This window comes from Emydura macquarii, unplaced genomic scaffold (assembly GCF_026122565.2).
Source record: "Emydura macquarii macquarii isolate MOO-44397 ecotype Brisbane River unplaced genomic scaffold, CSIRO-AGI_Emac_v2 contig_1551, whole genome shotgun sequence".
NCBI lineage: Eukaryota > Metazoa > Chordata > Testudines > Chelidae > Emydura > Emydura macquarii.
The window spans coordinates 9,257,621-9,277,856 of record NW_027131688.1 but is presented as its reverse complement, the minus strand read 5'-3'; the positions used below and the strand labels follow the sequence as shown (position 1 = coordinate 9,277,856).

General features: G+C 47.1%; 1 protein-coding gene across 4 annotated transcripts in view; it reads right to left on the bottom strand.

The window, feature by feature from the left end:
- SAMD4A (sterile alpha motif domain containing 4A) overlaps positions 1-19,986 on the bottom strand; it is a 195,656-nt gene extending 175,670 nt beyond the window's left edge. For 2 of the 4 annotated variants that reach the window (XM_067554801.1, XM_067554804.1), the window contains exons 1-2: positions 19,371-19,557; positions 17,321-17,962 (exon numbers count right to left, since the gene is read on the bottom strand). In XM_067554801.1, coding sequence (XP_067410902.1) covers positions 17,321-17,516 — 196 coding nt within the window. In that variant the 5' untranslated portion in view covers positions 17,517-17,962; positions 19,371-19,557. Of the gene's footprint in view, positions 1-17,320; positions 17,963-18,286; positions 18,574-19,370; positions 19,558-19,922 lie in introns of those variants that run through there. The other 2 variants (XM_067554803.1, XM_067554802.1) reach the window with 2 other exon arrangements.
- Positions 19,987-20,236: the final 250 nt, after the last annotated feature.

The window sequence follows — 20,236 nt, the reverse complement described above, 5'->3', positions numbered from 1 at the left end:
CAGTGTACCTTCACGGCCTGCCATGGGAGAGAGCTCTAAGCTGGCCCCAAACAGGCCAGGGCATAGGAGAGGTTTGGTGGCAAGCAACGGGAGAGCCCCTGCCCCCTGGGATTTGAGACTGCACAGATTCAGTGATGCTAACACCTCACCTAGGGGTGCAGAATGACGATAACCAGGGCCGCAAAGAGGTTTTTACCGAGGGCCCCCCACACTCTCCTGTCTGAAACTGAGGCGCCAGGACGGCACACCCTCACCTCACGTGGCGACGGCTCCTGTCCCATAGGGCTGGGCCCAACTCATGCTCCCGGCTCCTTGTGCACAGGGTTGCAACACCACATCGCAACGCCACTCACGCAAACTGAAGGGGTTTGGGGGGCCTTTCAAAACAGGGGGTCTGGGGCAAACTGCCCTCCCCCACTGGACAGCTCTGACAGCTACCCCCGGAAGACCGGTGTAGCAGCTACGACGTTACTGCACAGCCCAGACCCTTACTGTAGCCGACTGGGCCGTGGGTGCTCAAGCCTAATGGTTGAAGGGAGAGTTTGGCCTACTGGTTAGAGCTGGGTTCCAGGGAGAACTGTCCGGGAACGAGCCAAGGGTCAGTACCGGAGGGACAGACGCCAAGTGCCAGAGCTGGAGGGTCAGCCAGAGGGGAGATGAGGATCGAAGCCAGGAGTCGGAGGGGGAACAAGGGCTGGAGCCGGAGCTGACAGTCGGTGGGGTAGGAGCACGTTTGGAAACAAGACGAGCAGGACGGGAATCGGGCGGGAGAAGGGCAAGCACAGCTGTGGGCGTGGTACACGTTGAGCAGCTGCTGATCTGCTTTGGGGGCCACACTTACCAAGGCCGTGCAGCTGCGCTCACCGGTTGCCTAGCAGCCAAGTTAAGCAGGGAGCAGGCCAGCAGCTGGTCCCAGCTGGTCTGACCCCTGACATTCGCTGGGGGGGAGAGAGAGAAAATTCCCCCATCCTCACCCCCTACCCTGTGCACACAATCCAAGGCGTTTCAGAGACAACAGCGGAGGCCTCTAGGAACTGGGGAAAGAGCCAATATTGTTACGCGAGTCATTTTTTAAAAAGCTGTGTACACACACCCACACGGAGTTTGGGCTCTTCCTCTCCTGCATTACCTCTGTGGTTTAAGCACAGCCTTTGCTGGTGATGAGCTCAATGTGAGAAGTCAGGCAAGAAACGATCGTTTTCTCTAGCGAAGCACTCCCGCGGCTTTTTTAATATGCAATCGGAGACATTCCTAAGAAAAGATTTGCTGAAATGTTTACTGGAGGAGATGCAACTACTGACATGAGATGTGCACCTCTGAAATGGACACAGCAACGTAAACAGTTCTGTCAGATTCAGATTAGAGGATGAGGGGAAGAGAACCTGTACGAAAGCAGATAAGGGCAAAAATATTTCAAACTTGACTGACAGCCATCAGAGTGTTTCTCCTTCCTGCACAGTCCAGGCAGCGTTTTTGATCACTGCTTTATTCCTAATGCACTAGACACTGCACCTAGGAAAACGGATTAACTAGCAATAGCTCTTCTGTGGGTGGATTTCTGTGTTATTTCATTCGGGGGGGATCCGCCCATTGCAAATGCCCTCCCTACTGTAACTCCCTGCAGCCCCCGGGTGTAGAGGCACGGGCTGGGCAAGCCTTTTCCACAACCCCGACATTGGGGAGGTGACCTCTGCAGTGCTCTGAATAGATTCATAGATTCCATGGCTAGAAGGGCCCGTTGTGATCATCCAGTCTGACCTCCTGCAGAACACAGGCCACAGGACTTTGCTGAATTAATTGCTGTTTGAACTACTCCAGATCTTTTAGAAAAACAACCAATCTTGATTTAAAAATCAAAAGCGATGGAGAATCCACCATGACCCTTGGTAACTTGTTCCAACGGTTAATTACCCTCATGGTTAAAAATGTGTACCTTATCTCCAGTCTGAATTTGACTAACTTCAACTTCCAGCTATTGAATCTTGTTATACCTTTGTCTGCTAGCTTGAAGAATCCATTATCAATTTCCCCCCACCCCCATTTAGGTATTTATAAACTGTGATCAAGTCACCCCTTAGCCTTCTCCTCGGTAAGCTAAATAGGTTGAGCTCCTTGAGTCTACCACTGTTAAACAGGTTTTCTAATCCTTTAATCATTCTCGTGATTCTTCTCAGAACCCTCTCCAAATTATCAGCATCCTTCTTGAATTGTGGACACCAGAACAGGACAGAGCATTCTAGCAGTGGTCACACCAGTATTACCTCAGCAGGGAGCACAGTAACGGCTGGGAGCAGAGATGAGTGTGACTTAACGGGTCTAAATAAAGTTGCATGTTCAGTCCCAAAGTCTTGGATACTCTGACTTGATGGGTGACCCTCTTCAGTGTTCCACAGACCACACTTCAGGGCCCCTGATTTGGTAGCTCTCTTTGATACCATGTTTGCTCAGGAAAATCCGAGAAAAATCAGAAAATAACTGAACGTCAGTGACAACACTGAATTTGGCTTGAAGAGGGATTTAAAGCAGCGACCCCACACATCTTCACTCTTCAACCTCTATTTCGCACTTAGACATGGCCAAAATATAATTACTTCGAACAACGCAGAAGCACCTGATTATAGTTTTGCAACTGTTTGTACAGAAGGGTTAATCTGAAGAACACTTGCCAAAATGCTGAGAACACAGTCGAACAGTAGCTTCTCTGATGAAATTCCTTCACTCCACAGAGAAACCCCGTACCCTCCAGCTGCTGTGACTTGTCCAGAGATCTCTTAGTGTTTACCCGCTCCCAACAAAAAAAAAAAAAAAAAAAAAGAGGACAAAGTGAAAGCTGCAAGTTTAATTTGCAGAAAATTAATGCAGAGTCTGACACTTGAACCATAACACAAAAGTCATATCAAGGCAACATTTGCTTTGCGTGAAATATAAAACCAGGACCTCAAGCAAAGCATGTCAATACAGCCCACCTGTTATTTACTAGCAGAGACGCTTACTATACTTATTAGTACAGAGACCACTTTTAGCAGCTCCACCACTCCAAACAGTCATTCTTTGTGGAATCTCTAATAAGCCGTTTAAAAGGTTGGGCGGTTTGGCTACCCCCCTTATGTATTTGAATGTAGCATACATCTTTATTTATAGAGGCACTCTTAAAGACCAAGATTTCACATCTGCTATACAAAGCATTCAATGTCGAGCAAATGGTTTCAGAATCCTTCCATGATGAAAAGTTACTAAAAGGCCCAACCAACGCTGACAGTCACAAAGTTGTGCACTGCTAAAGAGACACTGCAAACTCGATTCTTTGTTTTAGCTGATGAATTTCAAATAATTAACTTCCTGAGAAGATACCCTTTAAATAGCAGGACCTGGATTTTAAAAATAATCCTTAAAAAATTGTTATAAGGATGTTGCTGGCCTCCCTCCGCCATGGATATGTTTAAAAGACTCCTTTGGGAAGGCCCGAGAACAACAACAAACATAATTAGGGCCTCCCCCTTTTCTTCACCTCCTGGTTCTCTCTGTTCACATCCCACCTGGCTGCTTGGGGCCAGTTCACTTTCCACCAGTTCCGCCACTGGTCTTACTGTTAAACCCCTCTCTTGTAGAGCCTTGGCAAAAGCGTGCACCATCAGAAATGAAACTGACTATACGCCAAGGCGCTGCCAAATATCTAGAGTAAACAAACTGGAAAACAGAGGTTAAAAAAAAAAAGTCACTCACTCCCAGTGGCGTTAGAATTTGTACAGTGGGGGGGTGCTGAGAGCTATTGAACAAAACTGTAAAGCCTGTGTATCATAGAAACTACTTCAAGCCCAAGGATGTGGCAGCACTCCTAGCTCCATCCCCTTTGCTCGCTCACTGAATCTCTTTTAGCTCTAGTATCTCCCACGGCTGTCCGTCACAATGCTAGGTACAAAGTTTGCTGATGAAAGTGTGTGTGCTTGTGTGTGTGAGTGTGTGTGGGGGGGGGAGTTTAAGTTGGCGATGTCCCCTTGATTTGCATGTAAAAACTCCGCAAAACACCAGTCAGCTGGGAGATGTGTAGGGCTTTAAGTGCACGCTGATATCAGAGACATCGAAACTGCCCGTAACAGCAGCCTACACCCCCCGTGTAATGTGCACAGAAGGGATCCAAATATCCATCCTAACACCAACAGCTAGCTCCTGCCTTCCAGCCCAACGGCCACTCTAAGAGACAGGAGCTAAGTGGCTGGAGCAGCCCATTTATCTGCAGGGGAGAGCAATCCCTAGTGTTCACTACACTTCCTGTGAAATGGTGTAGAGAGACCCCATCCAGCCTGGCCTGAGGATATGCACACACAGTGTACACTGCCTGGCTGGACATACCCCTTCGGGGCACCGAGCGCCATCAGCCATGCTAGCCAGCCCAACTTTGTGCTCGGGGAGCTCCAGCACCCAGCTGCTGCCAGGCCCTGCGCTGACGCTCATGGTCCTGGGGGAGAGGAGAAAATGGCTCCCCGCATGCTTTTCTCACCCAGAATCCAACCCAGCACCCACCAAAATCAATAGAAAGACTCTCACGGACTTCAGCGGGCGCTGAAATTAGCCCTCTGTGTCCGAGCCTCCAATACTGACGTCATTAGACTCATTTATCCTGGGTGCAGGATCAAACCCCCAGGAAACCACCGTTTGGGCAGTAGGGGTGAAATCTTAACCCCACTGAAACCAGGAAGAATTTTGTCACCGATTCCAATGCACCCAGGATTTCACTCTAGGCATTTCAGGAGACGCTACTGCACCGCAGATTCTCAAACTTTTTGTATTGGTGACCCCTTTCACACAGCAGGCCTCTGAGTGTGACCCCGCCCCCGGTCTCCATGGGCACCCCCTCCCATTGCCCCAGCCCCCAGGGGCACCCCCCTTCGCCCCTGGCCCCCATGGGCTCTCCACTCGCCCTAGCCCCTGCACCCCCCCTCCTGTGTCCACCTGGGGAAACTGACCTGCATGCACGGGGCAGCTGGTTATGCTGCTTGCTGCCCCCTCGAGCGCTGCTCCTCTGCGCTCCCCTAGGAGGTTGTGAGGGGGAGGCGAGGAGCAACATTAGGACTCCCTGCATCCAGGTCAGGCTGGGTAAAGGGAGGGCAGGGAGCAGCAGCTCCAGAGGCTGGCCTCACAGCACTGCCCAGGTGAGGAAAGTGACCTGGATACAGAGAGCCCTGGCGTTGTTCTTTGCTCTCCACCCCACCCCACCCCAGCTTCTTAGGGGAGGGCATGGAGATCTGTGTGTCACCACTCACCTCCTCCCCCCATGTTTCTCTGCTGGGAGGAAGCAGGGAGGCTCACAGCCCCACAAAACCACGTCAGGACCCCCTGATGGAGAACCAACGCTCTGCACTTCTCAGGATATACAGATTAAGCCACAATAAAATTCTGAAGGGTCCGAGCCTGAGCTGAGCATTTTCCACCAGAAGCTAAGGGCCGGCAGCACCTTGTTGGGTCAGACTCTTATACATCAAGCATAATAACCTCAAAGATTGAGTGTAAGGAGGGAGTCTGTGGCACCGGCTCTGATTTGAGCGGATTGTTATATAAAGCATTTTTTCCTAGGTTTTTTTTTTTTTTAAAAGAATTCTTATCAGTTTAGCATAATACTGCAAGTGCATAGTCATTCTTATCTGAAAGGGTCATGCAGGTAGTTAAACTCAACATAGTCTCAACATTCACGTTATCTGGAGGGAAACAGCCTAAGGTTTCTATTTTTAAAATCCACCTCTCTGGCACTGTGAGGTGTGGGGTTTCTGAGTTAACAAACTCTCTTTTCAGAGCTCTGCTGACACAACTGGCAATTTCAGTGCACAGCTAGAGAGAAGGCAAAAAAATCATGTTGACGTGCTCCATGAGAAATGTGTGGGGATATCCCAATGGTAAAGACAAAATCTGTAAGGAAAATGTTTAACTGGACACTAAAACTGGTTGAGAAATGGTAAGTAAGTTTCACCAAACAAAAAAAAAATGTAATTTTTCAACAAAGAAATGAAAATCTGACTTTTTTTCTTTGCTTTTTTGGATTCCCCAATTTTTTTCCCTTCTTCCATTTTGCCACTGGAAAAAAAAAAGATGAAGGGGGGAAAAAAGGAAGAGAAGGAGCAAAAAACCAAAAACCAACAAAATTTGGTATTCAGTTTTCATTAAAATCAGAAATCAAAAGAAAAATTCTGTTCAAATTTTCATTTTCACAAAAAGACTGTTTTTCATTGGAAAGAAAAGTTTCAAAGGAGAAATTTTGACCAGCTCTCACATAGTGTTACTTTTCATAATAAGAAGACAATTACTAACATAACACAGAAGCCTATCTATGTGCAGAGCAAGTCATACAACATGGCAAACAGCAGGAAAACTAACACACCACAAGCAAGGCCGTGTTAGTTATCTGGCTGAACTAAAGTTGAGAAGAAAATCTGGAACCAATTACGAGCTAAAAGTAATAACTAGACAGAGCTAGAGTTTTGTAAAGTGAGCTGTGTTTGCGTCCACCCTAGCCTAGGGTGATCTATTGCTTTGGAGCAGAGTCAAGTGAATCAGGAAAGGATCCTGGAGATGCCACTTGAAGTGTAAAAAGGTGGTTTTAATTTAAGAAAAATAAACACTCTTTTTTAAGCATGGCAACTCAGCAGACTAGAGTGGATCCAGCTGCCATTAAAGTCCAGGGGACCCTTCCCACTCGGTGGAAGCTGTAGTGCAACAGCACTGTCAGAAAAAATCAACCACATGCTACCGAGAGCCGTGTATCTGTATCACAAAATGACTACGTCTGCTGACGCATGTCATTAGCCATCAAGCTGCAAAAGAGAAAAGGCCTCATAACTCCCAGGTGAATTACTTTATACAATCAGAGAAATGTCTCATGCTTCCAATTCCAGTACTGCAAAAATGTCACAAACTGGTTCAAAGGAAGAATAGTCCCAAGAACTCAGCTCGTCCATTCTGCAAGGGCACCATATACAGACCACCGCAAAAAATTCCTCCTCCAAAAGAAATTGCTCCTGAGAACCCATAAACCTTAAAGTCACCATATCTGGCTGGCCCAATCCATTTTACTCAGACTGCGTGAGAATATTCAGAGGTCTCAAAAGCCCAGTAGCCCACTCTTAAGATATGCCGAGCACCCACATCTGCCATCGACTTCAACAGGAGGGGAGGTCACTCAGCATCTTGCAGGATCAGAGCCAAAATTAGCAGTAGCACATCACCATCTAGGTCTTGATCCAAAGCTCACTGATGTCCTCCGACTTTGACTCAGGCCCGTAAAGAGGGCATAGACTTGTTACAGATTAGGGCTCTGAACCTGGATCAATTAATGCAAGTTGCTTAACTTTAAGCACATGAATCCTTCCGTTTATGCACATAAAAGGTCCCTGCAGAATCAGAGCCCAGAGCAGAAAAAAGCGGGTATGTAAAAGCCCCTGCCAAAATCCTTGATACAACTGTGTCATGAAAAGACGTTACTACATGCAAAATGAATAAATAAAATTACAAGCTGTTAACCAGACACCTGATGTGTGAATCTCTGAGTAGAGAAACTCTGCATCTGTATCTGCTCTCTGACTTGAGACAAATGCATTTGCCTTCTCTAAGGAAAGGCCAATAAATGACTCTGGACTCCACTCAAATTTTAACTCCAGCCAGGTAAGAGAGAGAACATTGTATCCCTGCCTCCCAGAGCCATTTCTTCACACCCTCTCTCCTTCACTCTGAAGGCCCCCCCTTTGGAAAAGGCAGGGCAAACAATAACCATAACACCCATGCTGTAACGTATTGTTTTGTCTGCAAAACTTCCTTAAAATAATCCAACTTCATACTCTGTCTCCAAAAGAGGAATAATTTAAATCATATTTTGGTGACTCTACTTAAAACCCACATTAAAGGGAGCCAACAGAGACCAGGAGGAGATGGAATTGTCCACAATAACCCAGAGTCAGGACAAATGCACTGCCAGGTTGGAGGACTGCACATGGGACTTGTGGCTAATGGATCCGGGTCATGAAGCCATTGGCCATCGGACCCTCCAACCACCACCAAACTCTTGCTCGGTGCTGATCTCTGCTGTCTACAAGGGGATTGTGCAAGTGTCTCCTACCCCAGACTCAGTGCAAAAGCAACCACTGTGGTTCCACTGCTTTTCTGGATCTCCCAAAGCTGCAGAAAACCCAGATGGATTTGGCCCTAAGTATCTCTTGTTTCTAATCCGCTCCGATTCTCTCAAACTACTGCAGCAATCATGAAATCTACCAGTAGGGAACACTCTCAACAGTTATCTGCAGTAACATCAGATACAAGTGGGAAGCATGAAAGCTAAAGTACTGACTAATGCATCTTAAAATACAGCAAGCGTTCACGCTAATTACTATTTCAGTTACTCACTCTGATGGCAAACATAACTCCTGGCTTGGAACAATTCACATTCATGGAGCACAAAAACATCTACAACTACAGGAGAAAGGAAGGCCAGGCTTCAAAACTAGTAGGAGCACAGGAATTACCATAGTGGATCAGACCAATAGTTTGCCTTATCCAGTACCATTTCCAGCAGAAGCCAGTGCCAGCTACTGCAGAGAGATGAGCATGAGTAGGCAGTTCTGGGATAACATGCCCACCGTGAAAGGTTTTTCCTGACCCCCAGTAGTTAGAGGTTGGCATCAGGTAGGTTTACATCCCTTCCAAAGCTAGCAAGCTTTTTTTTTTTTTTTTGGTCCTTCCCAGAGACAGAGATGAAGGCCCAGCGAGGTGTCTCAGGCTGGGCACCTGAGAATTGAAACATCCAAAATGAATGGATTCTTTCAATAATTTGGGTCTGAAAGTTCTTCCGAGTGTACTTCTGCTAGGACCGTTGGGAATACTGAAAGCCATTTTACCCAGAAACAAATGTGGCAAATACAGGGACCAGCCTGGTTAACAATTAGTTTCCAATATGCCAAATCAGCTAGCTATGCTTTGCAGCACAGGTACAAACTGTCATCCACTGGCAAGAATTTGGACTGCACTCACAGACCGGGGCCCCATTCTCCCATTTAATCTCATTTTAAGATAACTCAGTTTATAAATACACTGTGAGCACTTATTTTAATTTATGGCACTGAGGTTTGCCCCTATTTATCTACCAATCTAAAACAATTCCTGACCTAGCCCATCAATCTGTAGCTTATCAAATTCAAGACTGCCATAAGCTACTGAGCTTCTGTTGTCGCTTCCTCTTCTTTACATTTAACTTCCTCAGCTATTCTTCGCCCATTTATGCAGAGAAGCAAGTAGATTTAGTTCTTATCATTTTCCAAAAGAAAAAGTGTAACAGAAAGATATCTGAATAAAAATATTTAATTCGGAAAGAAGCCAAGTTAAAAGAAACTAGGTCATTTATCGAATAATACTTTGGACTTTTCCTCTAAGAATCTCAAAGCACTTTACAAGCATTTCAGGTGGGATTTCAAAAGCATTCAACATTACCCTAACTCTGCTCCCACTGAAGTGGGTGGGAGTTTTAACATTGCCTTCAATCCCACTCTTAGTTTCCACACACACCTGTGAAGTAGCAACTATTTTATCCATTTTCTAGATGGGGAAACTAAGGCAGGAAAGGGTGTGAGTGACTTGACTTGTGAACTAGTAGCAAAGTAGGAGATAGAACACCACGGTCTTGATTCACAGGCTTGTACTACTCTAACTACATACTGGCTCCCATTTTGCTAAGGATAAACAATTATTTTTCTAATGCAACTTTTATTACATGTGAAATGTTTCGGACCAGATATTAAATATGCATGGAATGCAATGCACCCACCAGATAATAATCTGTTTTCATCCTGCTAATAGGAAAAAGTGAAAGGATTTTTTTTTTTTTTAAAGTACCACTCACTAACTCTGAAATATGAAACAAACATATTCTCCACTACAGCCCTGATCCTGCAACTTCTTCTGCCGGCATGGCTCTCTCTCAGTGCAGCATTGGGACCTATGTTTGCATTTCCCTCCTTTGGGAACTCTTAAGTGTTAATTAGCCACTGAGGGTCTCCTCCAGCGTTCCCAAATGCAACAGAAACAGACTGAGAATGACAAGGAATTGAATTTTTAAAGAATGACAATACAGAGTGGAACACATGAGCTGTAAAGTTCAAAGAAAATATTTCCTCTAGTTCATATTCAAATCTATAAGCATTGCAAGCTGATTTTCTTCTTTAAAATTAAAAAGTGGGAGAAGGAAGAGAAACCATTTTCCTACACTCTAGCTACAAATTTACCCACAAATAAGGGCACCTGTCAGGCAGCAGGTTCAAAAATGCAAGAAGTTTCACTGCTTTGTGCTATCATTCCAAGTGTTGCCAACTCCTGCAATTTCACCACAAGTCGCATGTTATTTGGTCTCTCTCTTAAAGCACCATCTCCTGGAGTCACATGACAATGTGAAAATCTTCGCTTTTGTTTAAAAAACCAAGTGAGATTTCAGCCCTCAGAGTTGTGGACCAAAATTTTGAACTCTAAAGACTCGCAGACCAGTTGGTAAAATTAAAGAACCCAACATTCATGATTTTTAAGCAAAACTCATGGTTTTGGAGTGCCTGACTTGTGATTTGGGGTTGGTGATTCTGCTCTGGAAAGCCCTTTAAGTACAGTTCTGTGCACAGTGTTGCCAGCTGTCATAATTTTATCAGGAGGCTTGCAATATATGGTGTTGTTCTTAAATCCCCAGCTCCAGGAGTCAAGTGATCAGATGAAAATCTTAGCTTTCCATTTAAAAGAGCGGTAACTTTTAGGCCCCATCATTTCAGAGAAAAGAAGGGAAAAAGCAGAGGCTCCCCTGCTCCCCTTCCCCCCCAAACAAAAAGAGCAGGCCAGGTGAAGAACGGAGATTATGCTCCACCACTTTAGGTGAGGTGGAAGCGCCAGCTCTCCTTCAATGCACCCAGGAGCTCTGGGAAGCACTGTGCTTCCCTAAGGTGGTATGCCTCCTGGTTCCAGCTCCCCGTCACCCACAATGCATGCAGGCCAGCGCCTTGAAGGCTGGCAAGAGCTTTTTGGAATGCAAGTGCTGTTGTTCTACCTTGGCTTGAGTCAACACGATGGCTCAGCATAAAGGATGTTCATCGTAACTCCAAGCTAAAAAATACAAGTGTCTTCAAATTAAATGGTCGGGGGACTTTCACTGATTGGATGCTACTAGGTGGGAGTGGCGCAGTTCGCGTCAAGCTTCCCCAGAACAATAACGATGCTCTTAGCACTTGACATAGATGGCTTGTGTGAGAGAAAGATCTGAGCCTGAATATACCCAGTAATCAGTGCACTGTGCAAACAGCAAAGAAAGGTTAGACTTATAGACTTTAAGGTCAGAAGGGACTTCATCATCTAGTCTGACCTCATGCACATTGCAAGCCGCAGAGCCTCACACACCCACTCCTGGAACAGACCCCTAACCTCTGGCTGAGTTACTGAAGTCCACAAATCATGATTTAAAGACTTCAAGTTAGAGAGAATCCATCATTTACACTAGTTTATATCTGCAATTGATCCATGTCCCATGCTGCAGCGGAAGATGAAAAAAACCCAGCGTCTGGGCCAATCTGACCCAGGTGAAAATTCCTTCCTGATCCCAAATATGGTGATCAGTTAAACCCTGAGCATAGGGGCAAGACCCACCACCAGCTAGACACCCAGGAAAGAAACCTCTGTAATAACTCAGAGCCCTCCCCATCTAGTGTCCCATCATCAGCCATTGGAGATGCTTGTTACTAGCAGTCACAAGTCAGCTACATGGCATTGCAGACAGTCTCATCACACCATCCCCGCCACAAACTTATCAAGATCTGTCTTGAAGTCAGCTAGGTTTTTTGCCCCCACTGCTCCCTTGTAAGGTTGTTCTAAAACTTCCCTCCTCTGATGGTTAGAAACCTTTGTCTAATTTCAAGCCTAAACTTGTTGATAGTTAGTTTATATCCATTTGTTCTTGTGTCCACATTGGCGCTTAACTTAAATAACTCCTCTCCCTCCCTGGTATTTATCCCTCTGATGTATTTATAGAGAACGATCATTTCTCCCCTCAGCATTCTTTTGGTTAGGCTAAACAAGCCAAGCTCTTTGTGTCTCCTCTCATAAGGCAGGTTTTCCAGTCCTCGGATCAACCAAGTAGCCCTTCTCTGCACCTGCTCTAGTTTGAATTCATCTTTCATAAACATGGGAGACCAGAACTGCACACGCTATTCCAGATTAGGTCTCAGCAGTGCCTTGTATAATGGTACTAACACTGCCCTGTCTGTACTGGAAATACCTCGCCTGATGCAGCCTAGGACTGCATTAACCTTTTTTCACAGCCACGTCACACTGACGGCTCACGGACATCCTGTGATCAACCTGTACCTCCAGGCCTTTCTCCTCCTCTGTCACTTCCAATTGAAGCAGCCCCAGCTTATAGGAAAAAAATCATGGTGTTAGTCCCTACTGGCAGGACCCTGGACTTTGCACTATTAAACTTCATCCCATTTCTATTACTCCAGTTTACAAGGTCATCCAGATCATCTTGTCTGATATTCTGGTCCTCCTCCAGATTGACAATACTTCCCACCTTGTGCCAGCTTGCTGCCTGGGCTGAATTTCACTCTTGGCTAACCTTTTATTTGTGACTGTGACATCAAGGCGGGTTATGTCCTGACAGCTCTTTCCAGCTGGGTTTGAAGCTCCCTAGGCAGCTTCCCCCCACCCCCGCAAAACCACATTTAGAAACAAATTTAAATGATAATACTAAAAAATAGTAACACTCAATGGGAGAAGCTTCAGGCGTCTAACCTGGTTTCCAAACTCCACCCCATGCTTGTGACTGGCTAAACCATTCTCAATCTTTATGGAGGAAGGAACTTGATTTCCTCACTGGTGCTATCTGCACTCCCCATCCTGTTCCCAGTGAAATCAACGGGAGTTTCCCTATTATTATTTATATTACCATAGCACCTAGGAACCCTAGTCATGAACCAAGACCCCGCAGCACTAGGAGCTGATCCCAATGGGAGCAGGAAGAGGCCATGTAGACATTTAAGTTCACTCTGGACTGAGTGCTTGCATTGGTACTACAGTTCCCATTGCCCAGATCAGCATGGATCTCTTTACTTGTTGTTTGTTGTTGTTTTTTTCCCTTCCCAGCCCCACTGTGGTATGAGCACTGAAGAGCCAAACGGTTGTTTGAGGCTCTCTCTGCTTTGTTTGTTCTTTGTGGATTTCTTAAGTTGCATGCTCGTGTTTGCTACAACCATTCAAGATCTCTGGCATGGATTGTACATTTTATCTTATAGTGAACTGCGAAGATTGTGTGGTTTGCTTTTTTGTTTCCTATCAAATACCAATCATTTTAAATGAGATGACATTTTTGCGTGGTTTTAGAACACCGTGTACATTCACTGTGGCACCTGCATCACTTCTAGTCAAAAAGCGTGACTCTCTTGCACTCAAAGACGACAGAGTAGCTTTCAGGCCAGCAAAGCCTGCGGAGACCCCTCTTCCAAGGATTTTGTATACAGCTATTTTGTCTGGTATGCGCCACTGGTAACCAACTGGCTGCAGCAACAGTAAGGTTCTTAGAAAAATCCCTTTTTGAGAGTTACACCGTAGCTGTGCACTTCAGTCAGATTTACATTCCATGTGGCAGGTGCTAAAAATGAGAGCTGAACTATTTTAAAGAAAACCACATGAAGAAAACAGAAAGCTGAAACTCTACCAAATAAATGTGCTTGCTTCACTATTAAAACCAGCCAATTAAAAATAATTCATTTTCTTTTTCAATGGTTTTCATTTCATTTTCAACATTTGTGAGAAGCGGCAGGCTGGCAGCACTGAATTAGACGGGGGTCCATGCGGCACACAGAGCAAAAAACAAAAACCATACATCTTTGAAAGCTCCCTCCCATTCTCAGTCAAAATCCCTCAAGGCCTGTTCTTGTGGGATCTGCTGGTGAGACGGTGCTTTCCCTTCCATGTCTATTCAGCCCTTGGTGCCTCTGCTGAGTCCAGTTAGCTGTGGATGATACTTGTAAGATGGACATCTATCCAGTAAGAAATGTGATGAGCCTACACCCCCATTTCAACAGTGGTCAGCACTATCTACTTCAGCCAGATTTAAACAAGCAACACAGGCTCTGTGTCTACAAAATAACTCTTTTCCCACGAGAGACTAACTTTAAAGTCAATTCCAACATTCATTCTGGCATATTAGACTCACATAACGTTTTCATACTAGCTTCACTGGAGAAAACAGGACACGTTTGTGCCATGGTCTTTTTTGCCATTTTACTGCACTGAGGAAGCTAGAGATAGCACGGAATTTAACTGATAGTAAGAGCCATACACCAGTTGTAAAGATTTATGGCCCAATCCTGTTCCCAAGTTAAGACTCTGGTCCCAAAACCCCTTGTACTTTGGCAGATTGTTGCATCCAAGTGCAGATCCATTAATTCAAACACAGAGGCACAACAGTCTGCTTGCATGCAAGAAGTTGCAGGATCAGAGTCTGTCTCATTGGCAAAACTCTCACCTATATCAATGGGAGAAAAAATAGGCCAAAAAAGTAGGGCACAAATTGATATTGTTAGGGACCACCACCCCCAGAAGAAACAAACCCAGCCAGTTTAATTGTGTAAATTGTGGAATTCAAGCAGTAAAAACAATAAAAAGTTAGTAGTAGTAGTAGTAGTTGTCAGACACAAGGTACGGGAGATAAGTTTTATCAGACCAACTTCTGTTGGTGGAAGGTACAAGCCTTCAAACTAAACAGAGTTCTTCGCCAGGCCTGGGGAACGAAATCAGAGTGTCTGCCCGCTAGATACAAGTCGGGATAGTTAAGCATAAGGGGTAATGCATGTCATAGGAGGTCATTTGAGATGGAGTGAGCAGTAAGGGTTAGATTGTTATGCAAAAGGGGTTTGAAGTGGGCCATTCAGGGTTAGCAGGCAGGTGTGTGTGTTACAGGCAGTTGTTATGAGCCATCAAATCAGTGTCCCTGTTGAGTCCATGGTTTTTAACGGCTAGCACCATTACATTGTTGGTGGTGAGGTTTTTTAAACAACCTGGTGCGATTTCATGTCTAGCCAAGTGACAAATGCCAAGGTATGAAATATGTGGTGAATAAGGGCGATTTAATATTATTTCAACGGGAGATCTCAAAGCACTTTAAAAGACAGGTGGTTTTATACCAGACAAAGTCACTTCCTATCATTTCGTCACTGCCAAACACAGAGAACAGACATTCCTCTGTAACAACAGGATCACCCTAATCAAAAAGCAGACATCTCGCTTCTCTGAAGCAAAGGGGTGTTTGCCTTATGTTTATCAAGCATCAAAGACACAAGAAGAAGAAGAAATGGTTACTGGCATCGGAAATTGAACAAAGGTTCTTAAGTCTTGCTGCTGGGCCTCTAAAAGCCCTAAAAGAACAGCTGATTATTAGAATAAACATCTGAGCAATGCCATCAGCATCACAAATGTCATCATTACGAGGCAAACCAGGGGCCCAATTCCACAAACTTTATTCCCAGGAGCAATCCTTGTACCCTTTGGGGTCAATGGGATTAGTCACATGAATAAGTACTGGAAGGATCAGGACCTTAGTGTCTACTACTGTTTTGGCAAGAAACTGATCACTGTGCAGAAACCCGTTCATTCATACACGACCTAGTAGCTGGATGGGCTTCAAAGGAAATTTTTCTGTCATAATTTAAACAGGTATGTCACTGCTACTGCAGGCTGCAGATAAATCATGTGTGTGTGTGATCTTTTGCCAAATAAGTGTGACATGACTATTACAGGAAATCCAGGTAAAACAAAACAAAAAATCAGTCGTTTATACATTTGTACACAGCCACATACCCTGGGAACCAAAGATAAATTGCTAATGCAGGTCAGATGAACGGTGATTTTATTCTGTGGAAGATCAGTTTAAAGAGTGTGCTCTCCTTCCCAATTTATTTTCAGTGAGGCCTCCACACCCAAATGTATGAGGTTAGACTGTTCAGCTGTTTCTAAAATGTAGTATTGCACTGAAATGTACACTGCAACATTCTTCCCCTGCACTCATACAAACTATATAAGGAAATATCCAATTCCAGTGGGTTCACCATTGTGATGCTAGAGGTCTGTACACTAGAACAGCCCGAGTTGGTTTCCTAAAGGCGGACTTAAATATATCCTAGGTCTAACAGCATTGCACTGGACGTTGTCATCAAATGGCAGCATAGACAGCTGCCAAATCTTGCAGGCTCAGTGCTCTAATATGGAACAGCTGGAAGAGGACTCTGCATTCTTTTCTCTCAGTAAACACTGGGGGCTCTGTTCAGTATCCGACTGCAATAAAGCCTAAAGAATTTCACCTATCAACTGACAGACTTTTCCTCCCGCACAGACTATGCTTTTTGTGTTCTTTCAACCATGTGCAAAAGTCCAAGGTGTGCATGTTTAATCCTAAAAACTGTATTAAAATATTTGAGACAGGAATAGGAGGGATTTTATTTTTTGGGGGGGGGGGAGAGGGAGTTCTTGCAAATGGAACAGAACCATGTAATTTAGGTATGTGTTTAACCTAATCCCGGCAAAGAGTAGTTTTGGGTTTTATTTTGGAAGGTTTCTTTAAAAGAGTGTGCATGAATGCTTGCACACATACACGAAGCCTGAGTCTCATTTCACTTACTTCATTTTAGTTCTCCTCACACGGGTGTGTAAATGAGATCAAAATCATGCTCAGAAACATTCAATGTACATCACCGGGAAAGTCCATAGACAGCACACATTAAACGAATTATGTGTAGCAGCCTAAATGGGCTAATAAAATCTTCCCAGAGCTGCAGGAAAAAAAGTATGTTCAAACAGGACCTGAATGATGAACAAATTACCAGTTAGCAAAAGATTAAGATAATTCAGCAGGCCATTGCTCAGCAAAATACTCGTTTGTGTAAGATAATGATGAGATTCTTCTGCATGTTGCTTAAAGCAAAGCAAGTCACGCTGCCCAAAAGAAGCCTAGAAAATCCAGACTCTACGTGACCTGACTTACTTATTTCACAGGAAACTGCATGGGAGGAAAAAAAAAAAAAAATCAATCATTCATGCTACCGTAGTTACACACGGAATAGACTGTAGTAGTTTTCTGTGAAAAAATCAAACTGAAATAAGTCATCACCAATCTGAAACATAAAATGTAAAACGGGAAGCTGTTAACAATGAGGCTGGTTCATGTGGAGCCCCAGCTCCCTGACCTCCCCTTTTTTGCCATCATTAGGGTATCAATCAGAGAACAATGTAGCATTCAAAATGGATTGGTTGCACCAAAACTTACCAGGGTTGTTGGCTTCCCCTTCAAGAACGTGCAGCTCAGTGCAGTCTGCCAGGGAATGCTCCAGGCAGAGCTGGAGGAAACGAGCTTGGGTTCGGCTCACCCGCTTCAACAAGGAGAGCAAAGCAACAGTCTGCTCGCATTCATTCCAGCCTTTAAACCAACCTGCCAGCACGCCGACCTGGTCTCTAAACATCATGATTAGGTTGGGGTGGGGACGGAGGGGGGAAAAAAATCCCTCTGCAGAAAAAAAAAAAAAAAAAAAATTCCCTCCAAAGTTTTTTTTTCTGTGCCTGTCTCACAATCGTGTTTATTAAGAAGATGGATTTTTGGACACAGCCGTCAGCTCAGATGTGGTGTGGTTTCTCTTCTCCTCCCGTCTTCAGTTGAGTGTTCTGGTGGTTTCTTGTTAAATTCCCCAAAGATGATGACACAAAGTGGCACAGGGAAAGAGGGAGGGGAAATTGTATATTATATGTATATACACACACATATATATAAATCTCAGCAAGGCACAGGAGTGGGTTTATAGCTTCTTCTTCTTTCCCTCGGGTTATTTTAGCCTAGCGTCTCCAGCTTTCTCCTCCCCTGGGTGGCAATCTGGACCATCCACACCCGCATTCCTCCCAAAGCAAATGTTCACAACTGGAAAGAGAAAAGAATTGCTGTGACGATGACACACTTTGCAAGGAAACGCTATGATTCAGCATGACAGCAGCGGAGTCTACTTCCTACGGTTGCGAAGGAGATTTCAGGTCAACCATGGAGGGAAAGATAACAGGAAAATAAAAAAAGAGAGAGAGAGAGAGACGTGGAAGAAGGGAGGAAGACACCAAGCCTCTAAAAATTCAGCCCCCGAACACAGTGACTGAGAGATGCAGGCATTGCAGCAAGTGGTTGAAAGAAACCTCCCTCCTGCACAGAAAGTGGAGGAGGGAGCTCCCTGTTGCTGCCTCTCTAGGGACCTACCTGCTTTAAAATGCAACTGCTGCACCAGACCATGCATGCACAGGAGAACTTACACTGCGGCTCTAATGCAAAGCAGCAGCAGCAGCCCTGGTGCCTTCCTCTCCCCTCCGCCGCCGCCTCCTCCTCCTCCTCCCCGGGAAGCAGCCGACTTGCTGCAGCTCCATCTACAGCAATCAAGCATCTCGAGCCAGCCCCTTTGGATGGAGGCCCTAAGCAGCGGCAGCGTGAGACAAAAATAAACTCGACCCACCCACGGCTTCAGCACCCCGCCCGGCAGGCACTGGCCAGCCCAGGGACTCTTCGGATCCCCCGCTCCCTTTTCAGGCTGCTAAAAAAAAAAAAAAAAGCACCCCCCCTCCCCCTCTTCCAAATAGCTTCCCCCAGCCTCTGCTCAATGGGGGGAAGGGGGGCTCTCTCTCTCTCTCTCTGTGTCCTACTGGAGCGCTCCTGGAATCAGCCCGCTTTTCACAGACGCATGTTCTACGTTCACGGCATCGCCCTGCGAACCGAAGCGGCCCCCCGCACCCCCGGCAGCCGTGCACAATGCAAACCAACGCGGAGCAACGAGCCCCCCTGCACTGCAACCCCCCCCCAAAAGTTGCACTGTTCTGCCTCTTCTCTGCTCACCTAGGCTGGCTCCCAGCACCCCCCCACCCCAGCTGCTCCCTCCGCTGCCCCCAGGGTGCCCCGCTGGCCTGATGTTATAGGGACGGTCCCGATATCTGGGGCTTGGTCTTACATAGGCGCGGATCACCCCCCCGCCGGATGTTTCACACCTGCCAGCTGCTCCCCCTCTGCGGCCCCCAGCCCAGAGGGGGCGGGCAGGGAAGCGAGCGGGGCCTGGCCCGGGCCAGCCCCAGCAGGGATAAGGTCAGGGGCTGCCCCCCACCGACCCTTAGCAGTGGGGCGCCCCTGGAGCTGCTGGGGGGGCCCCAGGCACCCTCGGGAGCAGGGCGCAGGCAAGGCAGCGTCTGGCCGCCCGGGCGCACGTGCCGGGCCAGGGGCAGCCCCGGCTCCCTCCGCCCGCCCCCCAGCTGCACCGTCCCGCCCCGCAGCGGCAGCGGGGGCCAGGCCGGGCACCCACCTGGCTCAGCCCCATGCCGCCGCCCGGCTCCCTCGGGAGGCGGAGGCAGGTGCCCGGCTGCCGTCACACCAGCTGCGGCTGGCAGCGGCGGTGGCGGCGCCCGGGCCGTGCCATGGCGGGGCCGCGCGGATCCCGCCGGGCGGTGCGGCGCCGGGGCTGCAGCGGTGGTGGAGGAGGCGGCGGCGGCGGCGGCGGCGGCGGCTGCTGGGCGAGACGGACTGAGCGAGCCCCGCGCGCCCCAGCTCAGCTGCCCACATGCGAGTCATTAGCATAGCCCATGACGTCATGGGCTCGCTCGCGCGCGCCCGGCCCCCGCCAACGCCTGGGGAGACCGTAGCGGGCGGGCCTCGCGGGCGCCTCCCTTCTGCCCGCTCCCCCCCTTCACGGCCCGGCCCGGCCCCGCCCCGCCCCGCTGCGGGGCCCCAGCCAGCGGCACCCGACCCGGCCCAGGCTCTGCCGCCCCCTGGGTGTGATTGTGTGTGTGCGTGCTGCAAACACACCCCGGCAGGGTTTCCCTTCACACCCTGTGTGTGCGCGCATGCTAAAACACACCTGGCAGGGCTTCCTTTCACGTCCTGTGTGGGTGTGCGCTAAAACACACCCCGGTGGGTTTCCCTTTCACACCACACCCATGCTGCAAATGCACCCGGCAGGGCTTCCCTTCAGACCCTGTGTGCGTGCTGCAGATACACCCCCTCTGACTTTCCTTCACACCGTGTTGGTGTGCTGCAAATACACCCCCTCGGGACTTCCCTTCATACCCTTTGTGTGTGAGTCCTGCAAATACACCCAGCTGCTCTTCCCTTCACCTCCTGGGCGTGTGCTGCACATACACCACATTGGGGCTTCACACCCTGTGTGTATTT